Genomic DNA, 24,774 nt, shown 5'->3' with positions numbered 1-24,774 from the left:
GAGTGGTTGTGACGGATGGCGATGAGGTGAGAGTGGTGAGGTGAGAGTGGTGAGGTGAGATTAGTGAGGTGAGAGCGGCGAGGTGAGAGCGGCGAGGTGAGAGCGGTGAGGTGGGAGCGGTGAGGTGAGAGTGGTGAGGTGAGTGCGGTGAGGTGGGAGCGGTGAGGGGAGAGTGGTGAGGTGGGACCGATGAGGTGAGTGTGGTGAGGTGAGAGTGGTGAGGTCAGAGCGGTTGACTGTTGTGAGACGCGCATGACTCGCGGTGACGGAGCGGGTGAGAAAGTTCTGCACCCACACCACGTGGAACAGATGATATAGGAGGTAGCTCGGGGGTATCCACTTGTGCGGGCTGTTTTATTTTTTTTAACGCCATCATGATGATGATAACGAGGAAGATGACGACGGCAATGATGCCGGAGGAATCAGGACGGATCTCTCCGTGAGAGATCCGAACCTTCGTCTCCTGGTGTGGCACCGATAGCCACCATCCCCATTATTTTGGGAACAATTCCCCCCCTCGAAATAGTAAACAAACAAGTTCACCCATGGTACAGATTTTTTCGGTTAGATCGCGTAGTTGTCATTACAGGCGAAACGTCGTACTCAGATTGTAAATGTTGTGGCTTTGCTCTCCACCACACCGGTGTGCTGTACTAGTGACGAATTGGCCACGTTCTGTTTACGTGACAAACTTAGCTAGTTGGCTGTGTCGAGTGGTGGCGGGTTTAACGGCCCATTTATATATTTACGCAATCTAAACCCATAAGAACCTGTATTATAGATGATATTGGTCGCGATAAACGAACACGTTAAAAACTGAACAAGATCACGTCCTCCGTTGCTCCCAGGTTTCCTCCGCTTTGCGAGAGTTATGATTCTGTATGGATTCTTTATCTTGTGGCATGGCATCGACAGCACAACTGGGATAAAATTGGGGTGGGGGCCGGGGGGGGAGGAGGAGGAGGAAGAGGGGGAATGGAGGGAGGAGGCGGGGGGGGCACCCCCAATTTATTTTGTAACACCTGCTTTGGGGAACGAGCTAACGAGCTAACCCCAGAGCCACGCGACTCTTCCCGCACCTCCGGTTCTCTTCAGCTGCCAACATTCACATCGGTCCTGTCCAATTTGGCCTGGGTTAAGCCACTTCCACGTGCTCCGTGGTGCTTGCTCTCGCTGCTGCTAGCTTTCCACGACGGTCGGATCCCCATCGTCGCTTCGGAAGCGAAGGGGGCGACGGAAGCTGGAAACTGTGTTGTGGGTGTAATGATATACCAGCCGCTGCAAGCCGGAGCGGTGAAAACTTCAGACAGTTCGACGAGTGGCCCGTGGAGCCCGTCATTCGATTGAGTAGTAAAGTAGACCCCCTAAATCATCGACATTATCTTGTCTCGTCTTAGATGGAGTAACACAAAAAGTTGCACGCCCGTGTGCTTTATTGCTCACTCTCTCTCTCTCTTTCTCTCTCGACGGAGGCAAACGCTAGTTTAAAATCAATCAGCAAATATCAATAAACTGGTACTCTCTAAAATTACAATGAACTATGCGTTCGGAGCGGCGTGTGCGCGTGCGTGGGTGGGTGGGTACGTCTGTGTGCGCGTGTGGGTGGGTGGGTGGGTACGTCTGTGCGAGTGCATATGCACAGTCTATCAAATTCAAGTGCCTCGGCTGTGCAGGCAAATGTGGCTCGCGTGCAAGAAATTTATGGCCGGCACTCGCATTCAAAGTGTCCACCAATTCCAACGAGCGATGGGGTGGCAGCTCAACTCTGTCAGTGACCTTGAGCCAATGGTGAAAATTCTATTAATTATGATAATTAAAATGTCATGGGGTGGGATGGGGGGGGGGGGTGGCGTAGTGGTTAGTGCACTGCCACTCTGAACCTGGCGACCAGAGGCCGAGTTGATTCCCAGACACGGCCAACACATGTGACGAGTGATATCTCTCCTTGACCAACCTGGCAGTGGCAGCGTGGCGAAGTATGAACCCCCCCCTCCCCTCGCAGACCGACTCTGCAGGCAGAAGCTTTCATCTGACACTGGATTGACAAAGCAGTGGAAATAAAATAAAGATCTCAATCATGTATCCAGGAAAGCCTCAACGAGTCTCGGGACTCTCATTAGGAGTGTCTAGTATTTTTGGACAATTATTTTCTGAGAGAGCAGTATTTGGCCTTTGGGAGGAACTCTGAGTACTCGGAGAATGTGCCACGCACAGGCACGCCCATGAACCCGCTTGCTGTGCTGCCACTTTCTGGGCTTCGTGCAAGCCCAGCGGGCTTGGCGGTCTTCACTAAAATGTGATGCTTCGTCTCTTGCCTGCCTTTCCAGGCTCACCTTTATCGGCGTCGATAAAATATTTTTGTGGTCAGCCAGGGTCACTCTCCCGTGTATGTTGTGGGTTGAGCGAGAGCAATCGAGACAATGCACCCGAGGCGATTCAGTAGGGTCGGCCTGTCTTCAATTTTTCGACAAGCCACCCTGCCAGCTTTCACGCAGTGGCGTATCACTCGAATAACACGGTGCACTCACAATGTGTTACAGGATGATCCCTTTATCCCAACACAAACACCTAAAGCCTACGCGTTACCGAACACTCACGCACCCTTAAATGATGCACTTTTAGCCTTAAGTGGCGTTCACCACTCGCTTTGGGCTGCATCAACAAGAAACCCGGCTCCAGGTGAAGCTCCACTCCACGCATCGTGTTCAACGCCAGCCAAGGCTAAAAGTGCCTTACCTCCTGCAAAGCGCTGGGCAAGAGGCATGCATATCCACGTTCCTTAGGACAAGGGCCAGTGTACTTATTTAATTGCCACTGACCAGCACTATCGTAGTTTAAACATACAAAAAGTTGATCTTAACAAAATAGGTTTTTTTTAAGGGTGGTGGAGTGGTGGCACAGTGTATCGCCCTTTGAACCTAGCAACCTATATTACATCCTGACAAGTGTGGTGAAGTATAGCCGAACTTCTCCCGTGACTGACAGGTGCGGTGAAGCCTTTGTGTGCGAGCGCGTGCGTGTGAACGTGCATGGTAGTCACCGCTCTGCACTTGTTATGCTGTGATGGTGATGATGGTGAAGATGGTGGTGATGATGATGGTGGTGGTGATGATGAAGATGGTGGTGATGAATATGGTGGTGGTGGTGGTGGTGATGATGATGATGATGATGGTGTTGATGATGATGATGGTGTTGATGATGGTGGTGGTAGTGGTGGTGGTGATGATGATGATGATGGTACCACAGGGAGGTGCCGTACCCGCCGGTGGAGGTGGTGGCACGACTCTCTCCGACGGCACGGCGCTCCGTGGTGCTGTCCTGGGTGCGCTCGTACGACGGCAACAGCGCCCTGCTGCGCTACATCCTGGAGGCCACCGAGAACGGTACCCCTGGCGCTCCCACGCCACGGCGCACTCGTATAACATCGCACCGCAATTGCACAATGTCGCACTCATGTCACATTGCACCACGTCGCACCACGTCCCACCACGTGGCACGGCCGTCACGTCGCACGGTGTCACCAAACGTCGCGCAGCGTCGCACCTCGTCGCAACACATCACACCACATCACAAAGTCACAACAGGTCACACCATATCACCCCACATCACCTCACGGGACGGCACATCACAGCACACACCGTGCTCGGAATTGCAACACACTCCACTATACCGCAGCACACGTGGCCACACCACACTGAAACGGCTGCGTCTCATTATCTCTGTTGGAATAAGCACAGAGTAATGTTTGGTCCGGAGGCTTGTAATCAAATGTCATTTTATGCTTGCAACTCAGTGAGCTTTGCCCACATTCTATCCCCTTCAGCATCAAACTCTATAGGAGGCAAATTACTTTGTTCAACAATGATGAATCTTGTAAATGCTAGTGTGTTTCGTGCTAGACATTAAGTGTTGTCCTCTGAAACTACTTCATCACCCGCATAAAAAAAGGGTATTTTTTAAATGTTCCAGTTGTAAGCGGAGACTCGATTATACGTGTGCCAGATTTAGGCTTCATAGCCATACCAGAATATCATTAGAGTGTCTATCAGTCAGCCACGGACGAAAACAACTTCATGGAGAAAAATCCCTTATGGCGTAACTGAAAGTTTCATGTCACCATTTTTCACCGACTTGCTTAAATAACAAAAAGAATATTCCGTCTCTCCGGTTCGTTTCTTTCATAGCGTTTTAAGAAATAATTCATGTTAATCTCATTTTACATGACTGGGTAATTGAAACGCTGCTTGGAAACCTTGCATTTCCCTTCATGTACAAACCGGGGGGGACGGGGGGAACATCCTGACAATGTCAGCACAGACAGCACCGCCAGCTACATCGCTCAAGCTCTGCCCTGACTTCAGCTCTGAAATGAAAACATCAGAGCCCTCCCCCCTCCTCTCCCCCACCTCTCCCCCCACCCCCAAGGCTAAGTGCCCTTTAACACCGTCATTGTCATTAGCAAATAGTGCCTTGTAACTGGGGAAGAAATATATAATATATAACTAGCTTATGCTATGGGCAATGTCCCTTGCTCAGAGCTGAGATAGACACAGATAGAGGGATGAACGATGTGAAGGATTCATTCTGACTTCTAGATAGATGCTGAATGGTATAAATGCGGAGATGAATAAAATTGGGTGTAGGCGGTTGGCGCATGAATTGAATGATTTCCGCGTTGCACTTAAACCGTCGCGCGATGATCGCGCTTGCCTCTAATGGATGGAAATGATTACGTTGCGCAGATCTCTTTGGCTCGTGCCTGCGAAATGCTGTCACTGTCTTTGTTGTTGCTTGTGTTTGCACATGCATGGTTTTAAATACGAATACTGTGGGTTAACCTCTAAACCGTGGCGTTAACCCCTTAACCGTGGCGTTAACCCCTTAACCGTGGCGTTAACAGGAAGGGGTTAACCAGAGCCGCTGGTGCCAGTGTTGGAGCGTGTCGAGTGCGCATGGGTGAAGGTGCAACAGTATGCGGTTGTTGTTCACCCCGTGGATCCTGCATGATTGCAGCCATATCGGAGGCATCTGGACGCTAAATTGGGCATTATGCATACAGAGGGACATGGGGTTCTGGAGGAGAGAGAGACACACAGAGATATAGAGACCCGGAGAGAGGAAATTAGAGAGAGGCAGAGAGACACCGAGAATGGCATAGTGACAGGCAGACACCTACACACACAAAGACACGGAGAACGTCAAAGAGAAAGTCACAGAGACACAGAGAGGCACCATATATCCAGAGCAATACAGGTGGGAACGTCGACAGCCATTGGGACACACAGAGAACGATACACACAGTCGTAGAGAGAACGAGAGCGATGGAGAGACATGCAGAGAGACTCATGGTCCCACAGAAAGAGGACCAACTTCTATCTAGCCCCCTCCCTCCACCGACAACTCCCGAGCAAAGAGTCGAGGATCTCGCTCGGCTTAGACCCCTGACTTCGCATTCCGCGGGATGCGCCATTCACGTCGCTGTGTCGGCTAAATCGGGTTAACGTGGACACATCCCAGATTCCCTTAGTTTGGTTTCGGTCGTGGTGGAAGGTTCTTGCTGTTTGCTTTGGATTTGATTGACATCCACCCTTCACCCCAGCCTCTAACTCACCACCACCACCTGGGCTCCTGTCCCTCCCCCAATAGCTCATTCTTCCCTCTCCTAACCCCATCTACGACTGCCGCCGCTCATTCTAATCCTGTGCCCAGCCTCGCGCTCGCTCCCCCCTGCTTATCTGGCCAGAACCACTACGGCTACCTCCCTACCTACCTCCGTGTTCACAAAGTAAACAAACTAGAATGCCCATTTTTCTTATTTGCTCGATAAGGAAACACCAACGACGATGATGCTTTAAACAAAGTCCGCCGTAAAAAAAAAAAGATCGTGTAACGTTATCTCTTGAATTGTTCAAAACTGCAAATATTAACGTTTTATACGCGTAGGCTATTGTTTCTGTATCCCGGCGTTAATCTTCTGCCTTTAGTTTTTTTCCCCTTCAAATTCTATTCGTGTGTTTTTTTCCTCTCTCTCCCCTCTCTGTCTCTCTGCTGGTGTTTTGCTTCTCTCTGTTTTGCCTCCTTCCCTGTAAGAATCTATCGATTTCCTTTAATTATCAAAGGAGTCTCTAGACCCGTTTTCGCGAGTATCCTGCCACCCTGTCGAATGTTCGGCCAAATCCATTCATGGGAGTTTGGCTTCGTGTGGGAGGGAACCTGAAGCAACCGGAGGAAATCCACCACACTTACGAGGGGTATAACACTCAAAAGCTCAAGCGAATTTAATCCATTATCTGTACTACCATCTCCTGGCCACCACGCATCCTAAGCCTTTACTGCCTGCCGCTTCCCATGCAGTCTCCTATCCCCAAGTACGAACCAGGCCGCACTCTGTTTTGCTCGCAAGATCCGGGGCACACTTTGGGGCGATTTGTTCGTCGGCAATACAGATCAGCAGGAAGCTCGACTCCCGACAAACTTGGAGGCAGCGTCGCACTCGGGGCAGCAAGAGCCAGAGCAGAAGTGGCCCAAAGGTCGGGATCATCGATGGCTTTGAGGAGCAGGAGAAGACCTCTTAAGCGCCCCATCATCCCGGCGCCGGCCGTCCTTCACCCTCCCCACCCTCTCTGATCGTTGACAGACTCCCCGTGGACGGTGCTGAGGGTGGACATCGGCCCCGTGATGGCGAACTTCACCATGGGGGGGCTGCTGCCGTCACGGACCTACCGCTTCCGCCTGAGCTCCGTCAACGCGGTGGGGACGGGCGAGCCGAGCCACGAGACTGAGAGGTGAGAGAGCGCCCGGCTGGGGCGCCGGTGACCGAGGGTCGCCGAGGTCACCGGCGCCCCAGCCGGTCACCGGCGCCCGGCTGGGGCGCCGGTGACCGAGAGTCGCCGAGGTCGAGGTGGGGGTAGCGCATGGGCGCGATGGCGGCATCGTTGAAAATCGGAGGCGCGCTCCGATAACATCGATCCCGTGAAGAAAAAAAAACGCAAGGGCTTACGACGATGATGACGGCGACATTGACGATGAGAGTCAAACTTGAAAGTATCTAACTGCTTGAAAGGGCTGGGCAACATTAATAATAATGGTTAGTTTTATATATATATCACGTCGCCACTCGTACAAAGTGTATCTCACAATCAACGAGGAACCACAGACAAGCTGGAAGGTAGGCAGGTGGTGAGCTGGTGATTTCGGTGCTCTGTAGTTCTCTATATATTAAGATGTTTTCAGCGATTTACTGAGTATTTGCACTTGTCGGTGGTAACCGGACCACCGGGAGAAAACCCACGAGTGCGAGGAGGCAACACTGTATCTTATACAGATGGAACAGATGGAGATTAGTCCTCATTTAGCTGGACAGCCTTCATCCACCAACCCTCGCTGCTGCGCTCCACAGCGCCGGATAAGAGGCCATGTGCAGCGTAGCCACCACCGCCCGGCATCAGCTCAAGGTCGTTCTCTAGGAACTTGGTGCAGCTTTGCGCGACCTCGATGGTAACACGACCCCTGACACCCCTTGATCATGCACGCGACTGATGGCCAGGACCACTCGCTCTTCGTAATCATGCAGCCCGACGGCTGAGCGGTCCAACGCCGCACATGGCAGACTCCTGCGCCTCGCCAAGTCTGCCTCCTGGGTGGATCGTACCGGACAGTACGATTGTCGCCAGGCCGTCCTATGTTGTACGACGTGCTGAGGTTTCGGCATAGTGCCGCGGCCCCAGGTAGTGGTAGCAACGCCTCTCCCCTCCAGCCCCCTCTCCACCCCCACCCTCCTTCCCTCCTTGGCGTGAACACAACTGGGCCGATTAACAGGAGAGATGCGTATAAGTTAGGTTTAATTGCCGTGTTAATTATTGACGATGCCGCTTTCACGTGAATGATGTTTTTCATCGACGCCCGATGATCGCAACGGGACAATTTGCTCTTGCGCAAAACATACACGCGTGCGCATCCACACACACACACACAACTCACACGTGCACACACTCGCACACACCAAAGACAACCGACTTTTGGGGCAAGTGGCGTTAGCGACCACCTATGAAGGCCGGTACAAGACACGAGGGGGTGGGTGACCAGCACCACGCCCGGCCGCCTTTGTCTCCCCAGTGGCGATGTTTACACAACACGCGAGGTCCTTATTTGAGGCAGAGTCGACATAGGGGAGACCCAGGACCGGTTTAGATAATCGCCATTGGTTTTGGCCTTGAGTGGGAATCTAACACCGGTTACTGGGGTTCGTAGCGTAGCGTGCTAACCACTGCACCTCCGCTACACCCCCCCCCCCCCCCCCCATGCACACACGCACACACACACACACATGCGCGCAATGTGCGATCGTTGATTTTACTCTTCCACATTACCGCTCTCTCGGAAGGTGAATTTACCGGCCCCGTCACAATCCGAGAGAATGGGACGACTGGGGGCGAAACGAACGGATGCACGATAATGATAATGTTTATTGTTGAAATGGGGAAGCCTCGCCGGGTCTCGGGACTCCTTATTTCAGAAGAGTTCTGCTCAATCGGGATGATTGAATCAGAGAACCCAAAGAAAAACAGACGCACACCTAGCACGGCGATGAGACTCGAAAAGTTTTGCACGGGTGGGTTTCACAGGTGTGTTTGCCAGTCCACCTACCACGAGACTGCCATCCCCTGTCCACCTCATAGCCCCAGCGGGTTTGAGACTTCGCAGATCTCGGCATGTTCCACCAAACCTCGTCTCCAAAGTGCTGGAACCGCAAAATGCGCACCGCCACCCTCTGCATTGTAAGCCTCGTACCTAGACATCACTGGTGTCACCTCCATTCAAGGTGACACCAGTGATGATGACAATGATGTCTTTGATGTCCACGACGATGATGACGTGAATAATAATTTTAAATTGTAACGCGCCTCCGCCGCAAGGTGGAAAAGATGGAGATTAGGTCACATATATTAGTGTATCGCCTTAAGCTGGCGAGCCAGGGTACGGACATTTCCACGACGCCCACGAGAATGGAGCTTCACAATTTTGCATGACCAAGCGATGATACCGATTATGACAGCGATAATGATGATGACCATGATGACGATGACGACGATGATGATGATGATGACAGCGATGATGATGGTAATGATGACGACGACGATGATGATGACGACAATGATGGTGATGATGACAATGCCGAGGATGACGACGACGATAAAAGCGATGGCGACGACGGGCGGCGATGATGGCAATGTTCCCTGCCGCTCGCCGCAGTGTGACGCTGCCCGAGGAGCCTCCGGAAGGGACGGTGCAGATGGTGGTGGCTGCCGGGCGGACGAACCGCACGATCGCACTGCAGTGGCAGTCCCCGCCGGAGAGCCAGTGGAACGGAGCGCTCAAGGGCTTCCTCATCCGGTGAGCGGTGGAGCCGGCGCTCCAGATGAGTCGGCGTAACGTGTGCGTAATGTGTTCGCACATTTGCGTAATGTGTGCGTAACGTTTGCATAAAGTGTGCATTGGTCAACAAGTGCGGATTGGCGCACGATATTCAAACGTGTGTCGTGCAACGATAAAAGACGAATGGCAAAGGAGCAGCCCTGCAATTGCTCGCTCGCGGTATCGGTGGCGGGAAGGGCCTCCACTGAAAGGGAGCTCGAGAGCGAAGCTTGAGGTCAAGGCTTGAGGTCAAGGCTTGAGGTCACGTGACACACGCACGGTGCAGGAGTGGTCACTTGACTTTTGGGGTACGCATGAGGGGCAATGTATTCCGCTAAATTGCATGATGGGGATTGTTCATCTCTCTTGTACAAATGGAATAACATCTTTTTAAAGACTGATATTTTTCTTTTTTAGAGATTCCCTATTCCAACAACTCTTTTCAGGTTTGTAAGTTTTCGTTACGGAGCCGCAGTTCCAACTTTGTCATTTTTTTCAGCAGTTCAAAGTAGCGTGGCAGTTACAACTTCAGGTTCTGGTTTAATGCGTACCCCCGTGAAATATACGCGCCTTGAAATTACACCGCGAATTCTTCAAGGTATCGCTCGCGAAAATCCGCCTATCAAAAAATCGGCATCACGAGGTCTCTTTTTTTTGGGGGGTGGGAGTTCAAACAGATTTGCAAATGTCGAAACGTGTTGATTGCCGTCCTGCTGTCTTAAAAAGCGCGCATTCAAACCGTGGGGGGGGGGGGGGGGGGGCAGCTTGGGGCTCGGCCACACGCCGCAGCAGCTTTGAAGAATTACGATAAAAAATGTATGTAAAATCTATACCGCTCGCTGGCAACACCCGAATGTAATCAATGCTGCTCCACGTTACCCTTGCGTTTATTGCTCGGGTCGTTTGTCACATTTTTAGTTTGTAAAGACGACACGTCGTCAGCGACTTAACCTATGACTCGTGGCCAGTGACCTCTCACCCCTAACCCCTAACGCGTTGGTTCTCAACCTTTCTGGTGCGGTGCTGCCCCCTCCACCCCCCCCCCCAGTCAAGACCACCGGTACCTGCGCCCCCCCCCCTTCCCTCCCCCCAGTGTAGCATATCCCCCGGCAGGTTACTAGGGTCACAATACAGAGATACAGAGAGAGAGGGAGGGATCATGTATCCACAACTCCAGTTAACGCGGATCTTAGGAAGCCGTTCGTTTCACGCCGTGTGCTGGTGCGTTTTGTTGCCGGCATCGTGGCGCTGCCGGTTCCCCCTTTCCACATTCAAGATTGCTCCATTTCTCCCACACGTGCACTTTCTCCCCCCCCCCCCCGCCTGAAATACCTCCGTACGATGCATCGCGGCTCCATAGGTACCGGCTGTCCATCGACCGCGCCGACTACCAGTACAAGAACGTCCCCAACTCGGAGATGACGAGCTACCTCCTGGAGGACCTGTCCGTGTGGACCAGCTACGAGGTGGAGGTGGCGGCCTACAACGGAGCCGGGCTCGGGCCCTACAGCACGGCCGTGCAGGAGTGGACGCTCGAAGGAGGTGAGCGCGGGGTGGAGAGGGGGGTGGTGGCCACACAGGCGGAAGAGGGTAGTAAGAGGGCCTACGTGTCCTGGGGAGCGGCCGGACGTACTGTATGCACGCAATACTTTTTTTCCCACCGTACGTCGCCAACCGTGCTCATCGGAGGTGCGGATGAAGGCCTCGTCAAGCCACCGCCACCTCTCACGATCCGGCCCGGCGGCGTGCGGATCCAGCTCGCGGACGCACGAGTTGATGTCATTGTAGTTCCATCTCCCCACGAAGGACGTTTTCTCTCTCGGACGCCGCGTTCCACTCCCTGGCCGCCGCCGCTCCGTTGTTATTCTTGACCGTCGGCCATCGTCCCTTCCAGCCGTGTCACGCCCTGCCCGAGCCTCACTTGACTTGTACAAATCGTTTGGACCTTGTAATCATTAGCCTGCGAATGTTTCATAAATCCACGCATTCCGCCTTCTGTCTATCAGTGTCCTTCCGAGCGCGCGTCTCTCCACGGCACTCTTCGGTCTTTCGTCTGCATATTTTGTAAATGTTTCTGAAGCGCGCATCGTAGCAGGTAGCACGCATTGATTCAAACATTGATTTGGGGTTAGGAGCCTTTAACAATCACCAAAGGGGGACGAGAGCATGTTATTCATGCTTTTGGAAATCTAATTTTGATGATTATGAGTAACATAGCAATGTTCCTAAATAGAGTGTTTAAGCAGTACGCAATTCCCTGCTATGACGTTGGGTTCAGGAACGCGATCGTTCATGAAACATGTAAAAAAAAATAGCTACCGCAAAGAATGCACACGGGCGTGGAGAGACGCGACGCTTGGATTCACACCGAGAGACAGAAAGAGGAGCTCGCTTGGTAGGGAGCCTGAGCAAGGTTAAGGGCGTCATTCAAGCTGTGAAGCGAAGTAAAGGTGTCACGGTGCTTGGGCAGGACACGCCCCCTCGAAGGGTTGGTGGCTGATACCGACAAAGGAGCGGTGGCCAAAGGGGGGAACGCGCCGGAGACGACGTCCACCGTGTAGACGGAGCGGTGAGACGGGCCTGGGGTGCAGGAGTTCGGATGGATTCCCGCACACCGACGGCGATGACTTGTGGGGGAAGCTTTCATCCAGCATTGGATCGTGGCTGATGATGACGTTGAATGAGATGGGGAGTAATTTATTTTACCTCTAGACGGACACCTGATGTTAGCCCCATTTGCCATATTTCAACAGCACAGAGACGAAGATCACCCTTATAGAATAAACAGGCTTTTGGGGCAAGTGCTGTTCGTGAACAACTCTGCGAATTACAAATATCAGTTTAGTTGCCACCTGATGAATGTTGCTCTGTGCACCAACGTGGAAAGTGCTGCCCCCTTCGCTCTAGAGTAGAGGTCACCTGGAGTGACCTCAGAAGTCGTTCTGTGATATCTGCCTCCGCGGGCCGTCCTCCAACAAAGAGGGCTGCAGTTCCTCGCGAGGGATCCGCACGTTTGATCCATCTCTCACAATGTGAAAGGGCACAATCAGGATACAATTGTTGGGAACAAGGACAATTTTAAACAACAACAAAAACACAACGATGCATCGACGTACCAGCACGATCCCCTTTTTGATAATTATCAAAGTGTGTTTATTACCGCACTTAAAAAAAATAAGAAAAATCCCTGTGTGTCCAAATTGCGTTTTTGTCGTGATCGAAATAACGACGGCGGTGGCGGGATGAGGATGAGGAGGAGAAGGTGGTGGTGGTGACGCGGTGCGGGGAGCCGGGCGCCTGGGTCACGTGGGCGATGCCCCGGTCGCCCCACAATCGACCCCCGGCCCTCAGTGAAGGTGCGGCCGCTGCGCCTGGTTTGCATGGGAGAAGGTCTCCCCCCCCCCACCCCGTTTCTCAGATCGGAACGTCAAACAGAAACCAAGGCCCATCGTCTGCACTTAGCACTCAGCATCAGCAGCGTTGGCCACCGTGTGTGTGTGTGCGCTTCTCCTGTGACACGCCCGAGGGGGGAGAGTCATCCCCCACCACGCCGACGCCTCCTCCCCCCACACACCGTACTCGACCGCAATCCCCCCGACCGATGCTTCTCAGCCTGTCGGCTCGATGCATCGCATCGATTTTGCGGGTGTTTGTCCGTCCATTGATTTCCTTCCTCTTTTGGAAGCTCTCGGGCTGCCTGTCTTTTTGCGCATTGCATCTGGATGACTTATCGTTTGGAACACACAAATGGCTCCTTATTTTTTTCGTAAAAAAAACTGGCCTGAGCGTTCATGTTTTGCACACACACAAAAAACTGGGCTGAGCGTTCATGTTTTGCACACACACAGACGCACGTGTATGTCTGTGTGTGCACAGGGAAGCATGCAGCTTTCCTCCGTGCTTTCGGGGGGCTAATTTCCGGCGTTATTCGTCACGATGTCCAGCCTTTCGCTCCACGGATACTGGGCGGCTTCCTCAGAAACTGATTTAATTCACTCATTCAATTTCCTAAGAGGCTTCTCCGAACTACATATACGCTCAATCTATTCAGTTCCCGAAGAACCTACCAGCACGTGCAGCAAAACGTCGGACATCGTGCTGAACAACACGCGGTAACAACCAGAATGCACATCGGAGAGCTGTATGGCGCAACCATCAAAAGCATGTGTGTGCTAAATATGATGTGTGTGTGTGAAACGTGATGTGTGTGTGTGCTAAATGTGATGTGTGTGTGTGAAAGGTGATGTGTGTGTGTGCTAAATGTGATGTGTGTGTGTGCTGAATATGATGAGTGTGTGCTAAATGTGATGTGTGTGTGTGCTGAATATGATGTGTGTGTGCAACGTGATGCGTGTGTGCAATGTGATGTGTGTGTGCAACGTGATGTGTGTGTGCAATGTGATGTGTGTGTGCAACATGATGTGTGTGTGCAATGTGATGTGTGTGTGTGCAACGTGATGTGTGTGTGCAACGTGATGTGTGTGTGCAACGTGATGTGTGTGTGTGCAACGTGATGTGTGTGTGTGCAACGTGATGTGTGTGTGTGCAACGTGATGTGTGTGTGTGCAATGTGATGTGTGTGTGTGCAACGTGATGTGTGTGTGTGCAACGTGATGTGTGTGTGCAACGTGATGTGTGTGTGTGCAACGTGATGTGTGTGTGTGCAACGTGATGTGTGTGTGTGCAACGTGATGTGTGTGTGTGCAATGTGATGTGTGTGTGTGCAACGTGATGTGTGTGTGTGCAACGTGATGTGTGTGTGCAACGTGATGTGTGTGTGTGCAACGTGATGTGTGTGTGTGCAACGTGATGTGTGTGTGTGCAACGTGATGTGTGTGTGTGCAACGTGATGTGTGTGTGTGCAACGTGATGTGTGTGTGTGCAACGTGATGTGTGTGTGTGCAATGTGATGTGTGTGTGTGCAACGTGATGTGTGTGTGTGCAACGTGATGTGTGTGTGTGCAACGTGATGTGTGTGTGTGCAACGTGATGTGTGTGTGTGCAATGTGATGTGTGTGTGTGCGACGTGATGTGTGTGTGCAACGTGATGTGTGTGTGTGCAACGTGATGTGTGTGTGTGCAACGTGATGTGTGTGTGTGCAACGTGATGTGTGTGTGCAACGTGATGTGTGTGTGTGCGATGTGATGTGTGTGTGTGCAACGTGATGTGTGTGTGTGCGATGTGATGTGTGTGTGTGCGATGTGATGTGTGTGTGTGCAACGTGATGTGTGTGTGTGCGATGTGATGTGTGTGTGTGCAACGTGATGTGTGTGTGTGCAACGTGATGTGTGTGTGTGCAACGTGGTGTGTGTGTGCAACGTGATGTGTGTGTGTGCAACGTGATGTGTGTGTGTGTGCAACGTGATGTGTGTGTGTGTGCAACGTGATGTGTGTGTGTGTGCAACGTGATGTGTGTGTGTGTGCAACGTGATGTGTGTGTGTGTGTGCAACGTGATGTGTGTGTGTGTGCAACGTGATGTGTGTGTGTGTGCAACGTGATGTGTGTGTGTGTGCAACGTGATGTGTGTGTGTGTGTGCAACGTGATGTGTGTGTGTGTGTGCAACGTGATGTGTGTGTGTGTGCAACGTGATGTGTGTGTGTGTGCGTATGCGTGCAGTGCTGAGTGGGAGCTTGTCTGAGCTGTGGCGGGTAGAGGAAGGGTCGGCGGTCAGGGCTGCGTGGGGTGGGGTGTCTGGGGTGTGTGTGTGGGGGGGGTGTCTCAGCGTGGAGCAGCTATATTCAAATTATACCTTCTCAGCCCGTGACAAAGTTTCAAAGTCTTGTGGTTAAAAAGGTCCTCTATCGCTTCCACTCGGCGCGCTTTGCAGTGCGGTTGTGCACGGCGCACATTCGTAACACCCACTTTTAAGCCGTCGCCTGTGCACAATGGCGTACGAGTTGGCAGAGCCCTTCTCGTGAGATGTGACGCGCGCGTACGCGCGAGAGCGCGTGCATGCAAACAGAGCATGCGCGCGCCGCATACAATACCAACGCACGATTAACAACCACAAAAGTAGGCACATTTGAACAAAAGGCGTGCACACGCAACGGTCTGTCGTAGCGACGGCGGGACACGCTTGCACTTTGCTTAAGACAATGGGGTCTGGTTTACTTGCTGTGGGTGAATTAGAGCAACTTTTGGCAAGGTTTTTTGGCTTAAACTCCACCAACATCTTCATCGCCAACGGTGGAGAAAATTGCCAAACCTGTGTTGTTTTGGCCATTTCATCGAGGTCATTATAATAATGGGTACAATATAATAATATTAATAATCTTCATGTCGAACCCACTTGTTCAACCTGGAAAGCCTCATTTGAGTCTCACGACTCTTGGCTACGGAGCTTCCTGCTGCATCGAAATGTTTGGCCAAATTCCTTGAGACAGTTAATATCCTCCGTGCAGGAAGGAAACCGAGTACCTGGAGAAACCCCACGATAACGTCCGAGGGGAGTCACACTCAAAGCTGGCCACCTTACAGCATCATTTCCACGTGTGTATCCATGTTATAAAATGAAACGTCCAGATACTTTTTTTACAAACACAGTATATCAATATACCCGACACACCAACAACTTGCAACACATCTGCAATGCCACAAGAAGACGTGGCATGCAAATTCAGAGGCGTTTTTTTCCCGCACGGCCCCTCGCGATGCCCGTGACCTGGAATCGATCAATCGTGCCTGGAAACGTACAGCAGGACCCGCAACGGTGACGTCTGGCCAAGGCTCATAACGAACACCGCCGGAGAACCGAGGGCTTATCTACACCCATTTGTTTTGTACGTTTTTCTCTTTCTCGGCCTGCCAGCTCATGATCGCCTAGCAGGAGTCGTGGCAAGATCTCCCGTGCCGGGTGACGGAGGAGGAGGGAGAGGAAGCTGTAGTTTCATAGTTGCCACTTTCCTGGGTGGCAATGAGGTGGCTTCCGTGAGATACAGAATCCCAGAGCAGCAGCAGCGTTACTTGTTGAAAAGAACACCTACTTCAAAAGGGCTGACATTTTTGATTGATAACAGTTTCTGTCAACTGGGGAGTCGCTTATTCTGCAAAAAAAAAGAAAGTAAAGGAAAAGAGGAAGGAATACCAATGAGAACTACCCCGAGTGGGCTTCACAATTGCTGCGCGACGTGAGCTGCAATTGGTTGATTTCTCATGGTGAGAGTGGCAGATTTCGCCGGTTTTCTGACGTAACTTCTATCGTTCGCCACTCCATTTTGGTGATGTGTTTCATCAGCCCCCACCACCACCACGAACCTCGCCCCCCCCCCCCCCCATCAAAAAGGAAATTGTCCTGGGTAGAATTTGGCAGCGCAAAATAAAATTGAGCGGGCTGCTTCCTCCACTCTTTAAAATTACGGTGAATAAAATATATATCTGTACATCTATTCCTTTTTCAATTGCAGTACACTGATCTTTCGCGACTTCACCCACGATTCCCCCATTGTCACAATTACTCATGCAAACGGTGCTGAGCTACTCAAAGTCGGTTCTCGTCCGCTCGAGCAGTAAAAAAAAAAATTAACTACACGCCAAGAAAAATGTTCCATTAAAATTTTAAGCCGGGCAACACATGCCACATCAGCAGGCGAGGATTTATTGAAGAAGACCAAAATAGCTTCTCGGGCAAAGCGGGTAAACAGCGCGCGCATAACGAGGCGAGTCGGACGCCTTGCCGCGGAGATCCGCGTGAAGGACGACTCGGTGAATTCGTGGGACGTGTGCACTCCTGACCAAATCTTGGTTCCTCGAGCCACGTTGGAACCAAATACATGTGGTCCGTTGGTACCGCCCGTTGAGGACGATGCTGCCGATGACATTCCCGAAGAGTTTCATCTCGAGGTCGCAAGCATGCACGATCGCGTGGTCACTGTGGTAGCTTTCCACGAGGTATTGCCGTCGAAGGATAACACACGCTTGAAAGAGAATCTCAATTTGGAGGGGAAACACTGGTGCGATATGAAACATCTGCAGAATATGATAATGCATATTACGTGCGTCGATAACAACGACGGCATATATCAGTGTTCTTCAATAATTTTCAGAGGGGAGCCACTTTCGCCGATAAGCCATCATTGTGAGGGCTGCCACACATTTGACACCATTGGGTCTGACAGCAGCACGATGGGGGGGGGTTGTCACTACAGTATTTGCGTAATGTCAGGGGTCGCACGTCTGGGGCCGCACCAAAGGCCACCAGGGGCAGTCAGTGGCCCGCGGGCCACTATGTAGTGAGACTGCTCCATAACGTTGGGGGGGGGGGGGGTGGAGGAGAGGCCTGAACGCCTCCCCCCCCTTCAAGGCTGAGCCCTCCACTACTACATTCCCATATTGAAGTCAAAAAGGAAGTCGGTGCAATGTACGCATGGAGGGTGAGAGCTGGCAGACAGAAGCAGATCCCATCACTACTCATCGTGTTCAGCGTTTTCACATTGGTTTCAAAGTTGTGTGTTCCCACTTGATTTGAAGCTTTCGTGACTGCAGGAATTACTCTTTGGTCCTTTCGGTAAAGTCACGTAGAAAGAAAATAAATGAAATAATAGAGTACGACGTTTCGATTTCAACACAAGCAACCGTCATCAGGTAGAACTCAATTTGAGAGAGAGACAAAGCACAGACACGGAGAGACACAGACAGACACACAAGCAGAGAGAGACAACACAGACACACAGAGAGAGACACACATAGACACAGAGAGAGAGGGGTGGGGGGGTTAGGCAGAGAGAGGTGGATCTGCTGGGGCTGCTGCTGGAGCGGAGAAATTCCCACTGACCGTAGTGGCCCCCTCTGAGCTCTGAGTTGTTGTACGCCCCTCCGCCCCTTTGAACAAGCTCACGGCTAAGGGTATGTAGCGAGATAGCGATGTAGGATGGTGGGAGGAGAGTAATATTAGCAATATTCATTGGCTTTTCATGTTCATTAATAATACAAAAAAATGTGCGATTTGTAACAAGCACATGAGTGCTCGTGACTGAGGTACGGAGCCAAGGCTCAGTGTCACTCGAAAAGCCGGGAGATAGCGGTGGGACCTTTAAGTGTCTTTTGAAAGAAGTTGCACATAAAATGCTGCGAATATACACCAGGATAATAATAATAAGTTAAACTTGTAATGCGCGGCACAGTATTCGCTCGCTCTCAGAGAGAGAGAGAGACACTTCAGACGATTGGGGGCTGCCACAACACGTCGTGTTAGCATTCGAAGTGAAGCAGATATTCAATACATTTGTTTATTTTATTGTGCTTTCTTTTAATCATTCACAGCAATCGGGAAGTCCCCCCCCCCCTTGGGTTGCTTGGGGAGTGGGTGGGTGGGGGGTCCCCTAGGCTTTTGCTCGGCTTTCTCGGCTTGCTCGGTCACCGTCCCGTCACGCAGCTCCACTCCCCGGGGCGCGTGACTCCGGGAGCCAGAAGCGCCGGCTCCCCTCCTCCCTCCCTCCCTGGCCTCCCTGGCTCATCCGCCCGCCCGCCATGGTGGTGACCTCGGCGAGAGACGCAAGAAGAGCGGCGGCACAGGGGGTTGGTTGCGGGAGTGGGCACAGAAGCGGCACCGGCGCAGTGCCAAATCCCGGCCACACGAAACTGTGACCGGGGGGTTGGTGGGGGGGGTGGTGGGGGGGGGTGGAGTAGGTTGTTTTTGTAGGTTGGGCTTCAAGTTAAAAAGGCGAGTCAGGTTACTTAACGAGGTAAGAGCACATTCAGTTCGGGCAAGATGTTGTCAGTCGCAATGGAGGCCCGACAAAGAGAGCAAAATCGAAAATAAACATTGACCAGTGTTTTTTTACGAATAGCAGTCCTTTGGCAGTCTATTGTTGGACGAAGCCCTCTCCACTGCCTTGTGACGTAAAAATACAGGTATCCCTCGATTTACAAAGAAAAAACTACGTGCATAAAACGAAATTTCGTAAATCGGAATGGCTTTTCCCATTAATTTAATTTTCAAAATTCAGCAATGTAATTTGGACAGTCATTCCAAGTCTACTTATATTCTTGGTTCTTTCGGTAAAGTCACGTAGATAGAAAAAATATATTTTATTTTTTATTTTATATCTGCGTGGCTTTAGCGAAAGAACCAACAATATGAATTCCTGCAGTCACGAAAGTTTAAAATCAAAATCAAACTCTACTTTTCACCTAAAAAAATACGCCTATATCACTTCAATACAAACATAACAATAAAAAAACGTAAGTAGTAAAACGATTGAATAATAATTTATTTGAAAATAAAATAATTCACCTTTTCAGGGAGCTCACAAAAAGAACTGCACGTTTCAGTAACTGGGAAGGCGATGTGGAGGCGTTGCTGTTGTCCTGTCGGGACACAGTGATGCTGTCACGGATGGATGACGCGGCCGGCCTGGTGCTTCTTGTTTGGTGATCACACACACGGCACGTGCCGTAGTGAAATCTCGTTCACGCGGAAATTCGATTCCGTTGAACGAAAAGTGTCCATCATTTGGCAATTGCGTTCACGCGAAATTTTGTGAAAACCGAAGGTGTGCTGAGATTTCAGGCAATGGTCCAATGTAATGACTTCACTTTGAGTCTGGAAAATATCCAGGAGTAACAGCACTTGCCCTGACAGGTTGTAAAAGGCTATATGTGTATTCTTTGTCTTTGTGTTTCTAGATGTAATGGTTACTGATTTGTCTGTCGTGTGTGTGTGTGGAGAGCGGTGGCGCCGTGGTTAGCACGCTGCCTGACAAACCCGGTGACTCGAGTTCGATTCCTACTCATGGCCAACACCAGTGATGATTATTTGAACCTGTTCTGGGCCTCCCCTAAGTCGACTCAGCCTCAAATGAGCACCTGGTACGGGGTGTAAACATCGCCACTGGGGATATAAAGGTGGTCTTGCGTGGTACTGGCCACCCACCGCCTCGTGTACCGTGCCGGCCTTCATAGGTGCTCGCTAACAGTACTTGCCCCAACAGTTTGTTAAGGCTATACGGGGGATCTTTGTCTTTGTGTGTGCGCGTGGGGGCAGTGCCAACCGCGCCACCGGACAGAGTTCGAGCCGAGGCCATCAACTCCACCACCATCCACGTCACCTGGTTTCCACCCAACTCGCACTTCATTCACGGCGTCAACCAGGGGTACAAGGTGCGTGTGCATGCGTGCCCTGCACCGGTTGCAACTTTCTGGGCCTTGTTAGCAGGCTCTGATAGAGAGATACAGAAGTATGTGACACCAGTCCAAAATGTTCGTCTTTCACCAGATTCACGGCGTCCTTTACTCATCGCCCCTGCCGTTTGAGATCATTGCTCGCCGGATAAAATCCATCCCATCTTGGCTCTTCCTCTGCGTCTTGTTCTGTGTGCTCGCATGTGTAACGCCACTCGCACACGTGGCATTCCCTGCGGAACCACTCTCCACCACGGGGCTACACGTCACCTCTCGTCCCAGTCGATCTCTTACTGCCCCACGTTTCATTTGCTAATTCTCCGGCACTCAGAGCCACACATTTGTACCGGCGGAATCTCGTGTTGCAGCGTTCGAGTACCAGTGACAGAGAAGAGGAGGCCCTCATCCAGCAGTAGATTGGGCGATAACGATGACAATGATGATGGTGCAGTCATCCCATTCGCCACGTGGCAGGATTCGTCATGATTACAGACGGCAGCTGGTGTGCGAGACTTATAATGGAGCACATTGTGACGATGACGATGACCATTGTGTCGCCCTCTTCCGCCACGCGTGCCAGCTCCTGGCATGGCGGCCGGAGAGCCCCGGCGACGTCACCGTGCGGACGTTGCCGCCGCAGCCCGAGGGTTCGGGCCCCGGCGGGGGCACGGGCCCCCTGCACTCGGGGTACCTGTCGGCCCTGCGCAAGTTCACCGAGTACCACGTGAGCGTGCTGTGCTACACGACGCCGGGCGACGGACCGCGCAGCCCGCCCCTCCGCCTGCGCACCAGCGAGGCCGGTGAGCTGCCCCCCCCCCACCGCTGGTGGTGTCGTCATCATCGTAGCTGGTTGCCTCCCCGTGGCACCAGCTATGATCATCATCGTAGCTGATAACACGGGGAGGAGGTGTGGGGTGCGGGACTTGAGGCGGAATGCGAAACTATAACAAAAGAGAATTGAGAATTGATTCTTAAATAGAGTCGTGGCCCTGAACCTATGACAGGTCACGGAATCGCTTGGGATGTGAATTGTCAAGAGGCCCGGCCACAACTAAAGTTTCAAGTTTTTTTTTTTGTTTAACTGGGTGAGAACTCAAAGAGAGACCGGGAGTGTTTCATTTGCAAGAGTGACCTGCGAAATGTTTGGACGTGGTTTCGGAAACCACTACGGAAGCCGCAATCAAGCACCTGGAGCGAAACGTCAGACGTCGTGACGAGCATTTACCACCCCGAAAACACGATCAGAGAGCAAGCGAAATTCTACCACTGCAACAACATATGCAGTCGTGTCAATAAAATAATTAGTTTTTCTTTTCAGTGAAACTCTTGACTGCAACTTTTTTCTGTGAGTTGCCAGGCTTCACAGAAATGTGTAAAAGTGGCAAAAAAGTCATTTTTTCTTATTTGGCGACTCATTGAACAAAAATCGAGCAAAAGATGAGATAATGCTCAACATATTCTCAGTGTGGCTCGTGTGGTTATTGCTCGAAGATACGCTGGGAGCGGTACTAAAGCGGCCGGTCGCAGAAGCTCAACGATAAAAAAACGTTTTTTTTTACGTAGCCCCAATCGTGCTCCTAATTAGCTGTCATCCACAGTGCGATCATTGAAATCCTGTCCTCAAAGTGGCACTTCCCTGCCCTGGGCTGCCCTGATTAGTGCTGCTCGATCTCAGGCTGTGAGTCTAAGTGAACCTATTTGAGTCGCATGCTGTGAAAATAGAACGTGTCTGATCGACCTTTACACAATGAGCTGGAACGTTTTATTTTTTTTCCCTCGGTTCAGGTGGCCTCATATTACAAGGCCATTTTTTTATTGCTACTGCCACTGCTACTGCTATTATGACTATTATCACCACAATCTATTAGTTGGTGTGAAGTGAAATTATACTATGCGAAGGCAAATTATATATATGGCTCTTTTTAATGCGACACATTTTTTACACTGCCGAATTTTAATTTGCATTCAGGTGATCATCACGGATTTAAGAAAATATAAATAGCTTTGATTAATAGATAATGTGCTCCCGGGCTTGTAAATTATAGTGTACAATATTTATTTGGAGGCACACAATGCAATACGGGCAGCGATGAATTCATAGTGGCGTTTATAACGGCACAATGGCCCGGGTTAATTTTACTTCACTGGTCCTTTTGTGCTTTTCCCAGAAAAGCAGCGCCAAAGAATGCAATTCAAAGGGAAAATAAGTATGCCACCTGCTTGTTTTAACGGGCTTCGCTTATAGCCAGGTGTGTGCTTGACAGAGTTAATTGAATTGTCAGACAATGGCTATTTTCAAAAAGAAAGGGAACAGATTGGGGAGGGTGACCACAGCCGATGACGGTGGTCCACAGCCAAACTTTCCTCTCAAGAATTATCTCCGGCACGTGTGTATGTTGAACTTCTTTTTGCACTCTCCATAGCCAACCGTGCTAATGAGAGGTGCGGGGAAAGGACAACTAACTAAACATAAAAAGGCATCCTCTGGATGGAGGAGGGGCAGTTAAAGAGACGGCCATTTGGAGTGGACTCCATGAGTCAGGTGACCTACGAGCAAACGGTCAAGATACTCTAAGGGTAGACCTTGGAGGTGGCCCCTCGACTGTAAAGCAGCAGAAGCAGCTGCGGAATCTGTCAGAGGATAGAAGGCGTTGGGTAGCGAGGCGTGGTGGTGACATCAATGGCTTTGGGCCAAGATGATAAATGTGAATCTTGAGCCTTTCCAACTCAAGCAAGTGAAGAACTGGATTTACAATTAAGGTTTGAGCGCCAGGGGGACTCGGTTAAGAGGAGAGATGGGCGGCAGGGGCACCAATTCCTTATCCAGGAGCGGCACGGCGAGTCTCGAAAGCGCTTTGCGCTCATTCGCAGCGAATTCTCGAGGGCCACCGTTCTACAGAGTCGGGCTGCCCCTGCCGACCCGATTGGACGCTGGTCCATGGAGAAAGAGCCTCTGCGGCTTCGTCCGAATCAATTGATGCCCTCCCGCAACATTCGTGATGGCGGTTTAGTCATTCCTGGCACTGCTGCTCTCTGAGATTAAACCGGGAGAAACGGTGGGTGGGATGGGGGGCGATCTAGTGGGGGGGGGGAGCACGAAGCAGAGGTCGCTTTGTTCAGGGGCTCAGAGTTGTGCCATCAATCCTGGGCGGAGAAGAAGTCCCGGCAGTTTGTGTGTGTGTGTGGCCGCCAACAGGGGCACAGCCGCACTGCGTAAGTTGGGGGAGTACTCCCCCCCCCCCCCCGTCTGGCAAAATCATCACAGATAATTAGGAGTTCTGCTGTACTCAGATGATACTAAATCTACGTAGCTACTTGGCTAGCGATTACTTGATGAACTGTCCATGTACTACTGTGTGTTTTAAGGGTCCGTCGTCTGCGCAGTCAGCATTTATGTCACCTCGTTTGTAGGGAGAAAAACAAACTAGGACAGGAAACTAGAATAGATTTATGTTGACGATGTTGTGGATGTCTCTTAGCCATATTTAAACGTGTTTGGAGGTCAAAGTTACGTACCACGTATAATGTAGGGACAGTTATTTATGATGGCATCAGCAAATATCAGCTCACTATTGTGCATCTGTACTCGAACCGGTGATCACCGGGAAACATGTAGGAGTGGGATAGCAACAAATTCCAAAATGTGGCTGCACCCGTCCATAGAGATCTGATATCTACAGCGACCTCCACTCACTCTCATAGAGATCCGTGAGCTACAGCGACCTCCACTCACTCTCATAGAGATCTGTGAGCTACAGCGACCTCCACTCACTCTCATAGAGATCTGATAGCTAAAATGACCTTCATTCACTCTCATAAAGATCGGTATGTATGTATGTTGGACTTCTTTCGCACTGTACGTATCTAATTGTGTTAATCGGATGTGCGGGGAAGGACAACAAGATCTGTGAGCTACAGCAACCTCCACTCATTCTCAAAGAGATATGTTGGCATTCTTAAATAATGGCTCAGGGTGCATCGGTAACTTAACCGGTAACCACCGAGGCACATTCGTACTTGAGACAGCTCCAACTTCGTGCTGAGAGCATATCTAACGCGTGGCATTATATTTGGAGTTTGCATGTTCTCCCCGTAGTCATGTGGATATTTCCTTGTGTCCTCCACACTTAGAATCTACATGCGATGAGATTATTTGGCTGCTATACTTTTCCACATGGCAAGCCACTTAGTTGGGCTATCATTTGTGGCCAGGTCGCTTCTGAAAAAGAGCTTAATAGC

General features: G+C 51.1%; 1 protein-coding gene across 1 annotated transcript in view; it reads left to right on the top strand.

The window, feature by feature from the left end:
• Positions 1 to 24,774, top strand: part of LOC116946075 (protein sidekick-2-like) — a 494,081-nt gene that overhangs the window by 353,641 nt on the left and 115,666 nt on the right. The window contains 6 exon segments of the mRNA XM_076069895.1: positions 3,247 to 3,383; positions 6,638 to 6,785; positions 9,253 to 9,393; positions 10,775 to 10,956; positions 20,399 to 20,514; positions 21,116 to 21,335. Coding sequence (XP_075926010.1) covers positions 3,247 to 3,383; positions 6,638 to 6,785; positions 9,253 to 9,393; positions 10,775 to 10,956; positions 20,399 to 20,514; positions 21,116 to 21,335 — 944 coding nt within the window.

This window comes from Petromyzon marinus, chromosome 26, assembly GCF_048934315.1.
Source record: "Petromyzon marinus isolate PM22_M1 ecotype Great Lakes invasive population chromosome 26, UKy_Petmar_22M1.pri1.0, whole genome shotgun sequence".
NCBI lineage: Eukaryota > Metazoa > Chordata > Hyperoartia > Petromyzontiformes > Petromyzontidae > Petromyzon > Petromyzon marinus.
This window is presented reverse-complemented; position numbering and strand designations above follow the sequence as displayed.